This window comes from Myotis davidii, unplaced genomic scaffold (genome assembly GCF_000327345.1).
Source record: "Myotis davidii unplaced genomic scaffold, ASM32734v1 scaffold1493, whole genome shotgun sequence".
NCBI classification, from domain to species: domain Eukaryota; kingdom Metazoa; phylum Chordata; class Mammalia; order Chiroptera; family Vespertilionidae; genus Myotis; species Myotis davidii.
The window spans coordinates 54326-63010 of NW_006284834.1; the positions used below are offsets into that span (position 1 = coordinate 54326).

General features: G+C 36.9%; 1 protein-coding gene across 1 annotated transcript in view; it reads right to left on the bottom strand.

Annotated features, from left to right (window-relative positions):
* ATRX (alpha thalassemia/mental retardation syndrome X-linked) overlaps window positions 1-8685 on the bottom strand; it is a gene marked incomplete at its 3' end in the record, with an annotated part of 143993 nt that overhangs the window by 46976 nt on the left and 88332 nt on the right. Inside the window, exons 8-10 of the mRNA XM_015557685.1 lie at window positions 6109-6176; window positions 4562-5616; window positions 2546-4474 (exon numbers count right to left, since the gene is read on the bottom strand). Of these exons, the coding sequence (XP_015413171.1) occupies window positions 2546-4474; window positions 4562-5616; window positions 6109-6176 (3052 nt within the window). The remainder of the gene's footprint in view (window positions 1-2545; window positions 4475-4561; window positions 5617-6108; window positions 6177-8685) is intronic.

An 8685-nucleotide genomic window follows, 5' to 3' on the forward strand; every position in this document is an offset into this window, starting at 1 on the left:
GGCAGGATAAAAGGGGTCAAATGGGGGAAAAAATGAGGAACAGCTGTAATAATCTGAACAATAAAGATTTTTTTAAAAAGAGAGAGAACAAAAAACTGTAGAAAAAAATGGAGTACTCCAATTTGAACAACAAAGTGATGGTTGCAAAATAACATATTTGCCTAAAATATTGTCAATCAATGCTAACTTTGAATATTTATATAATCTATCTGGTGTAAAAATAAAAAACTGAGACAAAAACAAACATACATTGATTTGACAAAGTAACTATGAGATTGTATTTTGTTTCCAATTTTGATTGAATTTATTAAGGTGACATTAGTTGATAAAATTATATAGGTTTCAGGGATACTATTCTACAATACATAGTCTGTATACTGTAGTATATGCTCACCACCCAAAGTGAAGTCTCCTGCCATCACCATGTAATCCCCTTTTATCCTCTTCTACCTGCCCCTGATCCCCCATTCCCTCTGATAATCACCATGCTGTTGTTGCCTGTGTCTACAAGGTTTTTTGGGGTGTTTTTTTTTTTTTTGCTTAATCCCTTCACTTTTTCACCCAGCCCCCAAACCCCTTCTCTGTCTTCTGTATCTATGAATCTGTTTCTATTTTGTTTGTTAATTTTAATTCATTCATTAGATTCCAAATATATGTGAAATCATATGGTACTTATCTTCTCTGACTGGCTTATTTCACTTTGTCTAACACTCTCTAGGTCAATCCATGCTATCACAAAGAGTAAGATTTCCTCCTTTTTTTTACCGCTGAGAGCATTCCATTTTGTAAATGTACCACAGCTTTTTTTATCCACTCATCTACTGATGGGCACTTGGGCTGCTTCCAGATCTTGACTATTGTAAATAATGCTCCATTCTGAGATTGTGTTTTGAATGCAAATCCACAATCTCTTATACATAATTCTGAAATCCAAAAAGCTCTCAAACTCAGAAGCTATATAAGGTAGTGCCAAAGTTCATTTGGCAGCAAAACCTAATTTGAACTGTTTATTCTTCTAAGTATTAGTGTTCTTATGCTTTGGTGCATAAATACTAAAATGTTTGATAATGTGTTGCCTCAGGCCCTAATGGAGCTATAGTACAGCATGTCCCCCCAAAATGTATACACACTTTTAACAGATAATAGGTCAATTTTGAAAATGAAATCTATTTTAATAAACACTGCATTTATAATTATTCAAAGTGTGTATACATTTTTTGGGACACCCTATATATGTCAGTTACTCTATATTACCTTTCTGAAACACAAACAGTTGAAAATTCTGAAACACATTAGGCCAAAGAATTTCAAAAAGTGAGGACCTGTAGTTACAATAGCCATACAGGCAGAGTTCCATCTAAGCATGTAATACAGCAGAGCATTAAACTGAGTATACTGTGCATATCACACTTGGTTTTCAAATCAACTTATTAGATAAGCACTCCATAAAAGGAATTTAAAGTTTTATTATAAAACAAGATTCAAGTAAATTCCACTAAAATCTAAATGGGATAAAGGGAAAATCCTAGCATAAAGAATGAAAGGAGCCCTGGCTGGTTTGGCTCACTGGATAGAGCGTCAGCCTGGGGACTGAAGAGGCCAAGGGCATGTACCTGGGTTGCGGGCACATCCCCAGTAGGGGGTGTGCAGGAGGCAGCTGATCGATGCTTCTCTCTCATCGATGTTTCTAACTCTCTATCCCTCTCCCTTCCTCTTTAAAAAATCAATAAAATGTATTTTAAAAAAAAAGAATGAAAGGAAACTTGAAACATTCAACCTATGTTGAGAACACAGTTTTAAGTAAAATCTACTTTATAAAATTTATAAGATTAGAGGGGGGGAAGGAGGGGCTGAGGTGGAAAAGCATATAGTGGGGTTAAATGGTGATGGGAAAAAAGAAAACAAAAATATAAGATAATGAAAATTATTTTTATAAGTATTATTGGGGGGAGGTGAAGTATCATTGACCAGTTGACCGAAACCCTAATAGTCCTAGTGCACTATCTCATAAGGGTAGGGAAATCCATCTACTTTTTGGATTTCTTTCTTCCTTTAGCTTGTTAGTATTAAAGACAGAAACATTTGTTCATGTCATTAGAAAATAACTGGTAAGCATCTGCAAAGAGTTTCAATGAAGTAAATTTAATTTTTTCAGAAAATTGCATAGGACACAAAGTTACTCTGGCTAATTTAAAAAAATCCTATGCATGGTAAGACAGTTACCGATCACATTAATAAATACCTACTGAACTACTGGTGCCAGTCTGATTTTCCTTAATAAATGACTGCTAATTACTTCAGAGAAAAATCATTAAACATTGATAAAAAAATTTTGTTATTTACCAAAAAAACTTTGTTTAAAATACCTTCCAATGATGGCATAAAAATAAAAGGAGAAAGGCTTTCTAGTAAATCTGTAAAGAATTTTTCAATTATATTTTCCTAAACAGTAACCTTGCATTTGATTGGCTTCAAGAAAAGTTAAATAATGTAGTTATTCAAGAGGAAGTACAAATTACACATTTTTGAATTTATCTTTGCATACCTGAAGATTGACAAAATCCAGCATGTGAAGACAGGACTAAATTTTCAGTCACAGGCATAATTTTCTGCTCATCACTGCTGCCCTCGCCTACAGAATTCTGAGCATCATCTCCTATATCAGAAGAAGATGAGGAAATAATTTCAGCTTGCTTCCTTTTAGTGCTTGTTCTGAGGGAGTTTCTCATTTTCTCCTTGACATTGCCTGTCTTCTTTTTAATGGAAGTTCTTTGCTTCTTCAACTTTTTATTATCTTCAGAACTTTCCTCAGCATCTGAAGATGATGAGCCATTTTGTACTTCCTTGGGATTTCTCTTTGAATTTAAATTTCGTCTTTCCCTCAATTCTATTCTTTTCAATTTCTTATCAGAAGAATCATGACTTTCTTTCATGGAATATTTCTCAGTATCAGATGATGAAAAATCTTGTCTCTTCCTTGCTCTCTTTTCAGACAAATTGCACCTTTTCTTATCTCTTCTGAATCCTGCATTCCTACACCTTTTTTCTTCTGAAGAACCACAACTATCTCTTTTCCCTATTAACTTCTCAGCACTAACAGATAATTCATCCTTCTTTTTAGAAGTTTTACCTTTTATTTTTTTACTTTTCCTTTCCCCATCAGTTGTGTCATTCTTATTTTGTTTTATTCCTTCAGAAAAATGACAAATTTCTTCTCCCTCAGGTAATATCTCAGTGCCATCAGATGATGATTCATACTGTTGTTCCACCTTAATTACTTTTTTCTTCAAGTCTGTAGTTTTCTTTTCTTTTTCTTCAGTCCCCTTTTTGCTCACCTTTTTATCATCTTCAGAAGAGTCATCACTGTGCTCTGTCTTTGAGAACTTCTGAGCAATATCAGATAAGCTACCCTGGACTTTCTTACAGGTTTTAGTTTTCAGGAGCTTACACTTTGTTTTAGTTTCAGCAACCTTTTTGTCCTCTGGAGAACTACAACTCTCCTCTTTCCCAGAAGAAGGCTTATCAGAGGAAACACCTGGCTGCTGCTTCTTAGAGAGTCTACCTTTCAATTCCAAGATGGTTTTGTCATTATCAATTGTGCCTTCTGCTGAAGAAAAACTCTCTCTCTCTTGTTTCCTTTCAGCATCATCAGATGACCCTTCTTGTGCAGCCTTCAAACTTTGCTGCCCTTGATTATTCATTTCTTTTTTACTATGTTTTTCATCTTCCGAAGAATCATAATCTTTTTTATTTGGAACTCTGTTTTTGGATGTTCTAGCAGCTCCAATTTTACTCATGCTCTTTATCTCTTTTTCTAATTCTGAGTCATAATTGGAAGATTCAGACTGATTTTCCCGTTTCTTTTTAGAAATTATAGACCTTTTAGAAGATTTGCCTTTTTTAATATCAAAATCTGAGCCAGAAGTAGAACTTTTTCGTTTTCTTTTTCCTTTATCATCTTTCCCTGTTTGAGACTTTAAATCATACAAGGTCTTCTCATGATTTATATGAGTGTCATTAATGTCAGTATCTGAAGAACTATGATTCACTCTGGATACCTCTTTGAGGATTGTTAGCATTTCATCAGAATCTGAATTTTGACCCATAATCTCTGTCTGCCTAAGTTTAGACAATTTATTAGTTTTAGGATTATCTGTAACACTGTCAGAAGAATTCTCCTTATCTTTTTTTCTCATTGGACCTGACAGTTTTTGTTTATTCTTAACTGTTTCACTAATTTCTTCATCGGAATTAGAAATCGCAGGGTTGGTTTCTGGCTGTCGCCTCAAGGGTGTAGTCTTTACACGTGGGGATCTTCGAAGATCAGATTCTTCTGAAGGTAATAAAACTTCACATTCAAGCAAAAGTGCATCATCGTTTTTTTCCTGTCCAAGTCCACAGTTCTCTGGCTTGGGGCTCAGACCAGAACTTTTATAGCCATCTTTATCTTGTAGAACTTCCTGACAATCAGCACCTTTAACTGGGGAATTAGAAAGGGAAACAGGGGTAAGTTTAACAAATAATTCTTTTGTTACTTTAGCTGTAGTTTTTGATTTAATACCTCCTCTGTTGTCTTTTGAAGTAATATTTAATTTTACAGAAGAACTCTCTAGTTCTTGCTCAGTGCTACTGCTGCCATCTCCCTGGTGATCAGCTGAACTCTGAACTTCCATAGCAGTCTCAAGATTTTCAAAAATGTCTTCTGGAACTGAGGAAGGAACAGATACAATATCCATATCTAAGTCTTCAGAAGTGTTAGCAGGTTCATACTGAGGTTCTTCTTTTTTATCAGATTTCTCATGTTCACCACTGGTACTTTTATTTGCTCTTTGTTCCGCTACTGGAGTACTCTGATCCATGTGCTCATTGTCTACTTGCTTTTTTGACAGTTTGGCTTCTGATTTTGAAATATCCTTCCTTTCCAAAGCACAGGGTTTTTCTCCTTTTCGTGCTTTTGTTTCACACTTAGCATCTATAACTTTATGCTCTTTGGTATTTTTCTCTTTGTTTACAGCATCCAAACCTCGAATCTCTGTATTCAAATTTTCTTCTAATGCCAGATGAGCTTTCCTGATATCAGCCAACACAGATTTAAAGGCCTTAAGCTGACGTAACTTTGTAGCAGAATCAATTTCTAAATTATCTGTTGACTGCTTCAAAAACTTAACGTAACTAGAGTTCATGTTGGCTGTGGTCTCAATCAATTTTTTTGCCTTCTTAATCATCTCTTTGGGCACAATTAGTGCTGAATAAGAATAGGTTACAGAACCAGAACATGAATCACCTAATTTCTTTTCTTGTCCATTACAATTTGAACTATTTTTCTTTGGAGAAAATCTGGGCGTATGGTCACATACTTTATTATTCTTTTCATTGTCAACTTTTATCTTCTTCTTATTTTGTTGCAACAACTGTTCTAAATTTTCAAATACGCTGTTACATGCAGTAACCAAGTCCAACAAAGGCTCCGGGTGACAAATGTAGCAATACCATTGATTGTTTTCATCCATTATGGTAGACAGCTCTTTTCGGCCAAGGTTACGCAGAATACATTTCTTACAGAAGGCATTATGGCAAAAATCACAACAAATCAGGTTTCCACCTTCTGCACACCATCTGAAATTATTAAAAATTAAAATATTACTCCCAAATGAAACTCATTTTATATTATTAAAACAATTTAAGCCCAGCTGGTGTGGTTCAGTGATTGAGCATCGACCTGTGAACCAGGAGGTCACCATTTGATTCCTGGTGAGGGCACATGACCAGGTTTCAGGCTTAATCCCTGATGGGGGGCATGCGGGAGACAGCTGTTCAATGATTATCTCTCAGCATTAAAGTTTCTGTCTCTTCCCCTTCTCCCTCCCTATCTGAAATCAATAAAAATATATTTTAAAAATAAATAAAACCATTTAAATTTTCCTGACAGTAATTTTAATAGTAAAGCAATTGTTTAAACCTAAGGCTTTCTGGAATAGAACAATCGTCCATTAAACACATCAATAAAAATAATACAAAAAATGGATCTAGTAACAGATTATGTAAGAATTCCCCCTTCCAAAAGAGTAAACAACACTGAATTTTAGTTAATCTTGATATATTACCTACCTACATTGTTCATCCATTCCATCTGAGTCACGGCTAATATCATCACTCATGTAATATTTAAAGCAATTCTATTTAAAAAAAGAGAAAAATTTATTCAAAATTGGTAACATACATAAAGGGGAAAAAACTTTATTCTTAAGTCATTAATAAGTAAAGGGAATATGTGTGTATGTGTGTGTTTATTATAGACAATCAAAAACAACAACAACAACACTAAACTACTCAACACTAATACTTTCCAGACATAGGAAGAGCTCAAGAAAACAATTCTTTCAAATAGATGTCCATGTCATCAAGCACACTATCCCTTCTATAAATGTTTATAAAATATTTTACTAAAGCAAATTTCTGAACTCTTATGACTAGCTACTTAAGATCTACATTAAAATGTATTAAATGTCAAGGCTAAGCAGGGGGCTTTCTTCCTGCTGGATCAGTTTGCTCTATTCCATAAAGGCACCAGCACAGACACTGAGGAAAGGCTGCTGTTTCTCTTAGCTATATGCTTATGGCATTTGTTTCTTTATCCCTTAACATTTGGCAATCTGGGGAAGTTGGTTGAAGTGCTATGTGGAGCCCTACTCTGGAGCTGGAGAAAAGCACAGGTACAGCCAAAGGAATTTGTAATGTGTAAAGTTGGCTTCAGTGGGCCTGCCTGTCATGCCTTGCTTCCTCCTCTTAACTGGAACAGTTGTACAATAGATGATCTAATGTCATTGTCCCTTAGTTGACTTGTTTAAACAAGAATTCCCTGTTAAAGCAACAGCAATAACAATGAAACACTGCAACAGATATATGCCTGAGTCTTTCCTCCACTCTGGCAATACTCCAGATAAAAGAGGCAAATTATATAAATACTAGAAGCCCAGTGCAGGAAATTTGTGCATGGGTAGGGTCCCTAGGCCTGGCCAGCGATCAGGGCCTACCTGTGGGGTGACCAGCAGGGCAATTGGGGGGCTCCGGCTGGCACCTGCCTTGGCCAGCCTGGTGTCGCCCGCTTGCTGGCCCCACCCCCTGTCGCTGCTGCTGGTCGCCTCTCTCTGCGGGGCGACCTGCGAGGCGATCGGGGGAGCCCCCGCTGGCACCCACCTTGGTTAGCCTGGGGCCTGCGGGCTGGGGGCAGCTCCTGCGTTGAGCATATGCCCCCTGGTGGTCAGTGTGCGTCATAGTGACCGGCTGTTCTGCCAGTTGTTCCACCAGCTGTTTTACTGTTCGGTGGATTTGCATATTAGGCTTTTATTATATAGGATAACAGACTTACAGTGTGGACAAAGAGAAAAAAATATACTAGATGTTGAGAGATACTTTGGTTGTTTCCATGTCTTGGCCACCATGAATAATGCTAAAGCTGCAATGAACATAGGGGTGCATAAATCCTTGTGAAAAAATGTAAAATTTCTCCTGCAGATTCCCAGAAGAGTTGCTGAGTCATATGATAACTAAATTTTTCTTAATTTTTGAGGGACCTCCATACTGTTTTCCATAGTGGCTGTATCAGTTTACGTTCCCACCAGCAGTGAATGAGATTTCCTTTTCATCCATAGCCTCTCCAAAACTTACTATTAGTAATTTTTATAATAGCCATTCTAACACATGTGAGGTGGTATCTCAATAAAGCTGTGGTTTGCTCTTCTGATTTGCAATTTGATTTGTAGAATTAATAGAATGAATAAAAAACATGTCGTGCATGACTGGCATGGCTGAGTAGTTGAGCATCAACCTATGAACCATGAGGTCACGGTTGAATTCCTGGTCAGGGCACATGCCCAGGTTGCGGGCTCAATCCCCAGTGTGGGACATGCAAGAGGCAGCCAATCAATGATTCTCTCTCATCACTGATGTTTCTATCTCTCTCTCACTCTCCCTTACTCTCTGAAATCAATAAAAATATATCTTTAAAAAAAGATGCCATACATATATACAATGGGATACTATAAGATGAAATACTGCCATTTGCGAAAACATGGATGACTCTTGAGAATATCATGTTGAGCAAAATAAGTCAGACAAAAGTACAGAACCACGTGATTTCACTCATATGTGGGATATAAAAATGAAACTCAGACACAGACAATGTATAATGGTAAGGTAAGTAGGGTAATAAAAGGTAAAGGGTTCAAATATACAGTTATAGAATAAGATTTGACTTTGGGTGGTGGGCACATAATGCAATATACAGATTATGTATCACAGAATTGTATACTTGAAACCTATATAATTTTATTAACCAATGTAACCAAAAAAATTTTGATTTAAAAAATAAAATCTGGAGAAACTAAGATGGCGGCAGAGATAAACACCGGGAAATTAATGCCGCGCACAACAATTGATTAATACCTCAGAGAAACAATACGGACTTCATCCAGAACCACAGGAAGCCTGGCTGACTGTAAATTCTACAACTAGAAGGAAGGAAAGGCACACTGAGACCCAGAGAAGCTGCAGAAGAGAAGCGCAGAGGTACGGGGCTCGCGCGCGCGGAAAGGGGCTGGCACCCGAGGACGCGGCGGCCTTTTTGAATCCGGAGGGAGTCACAAGCTCCCGACGGCTCTGAACTCCGGTTCCGGGAAGCCTCTG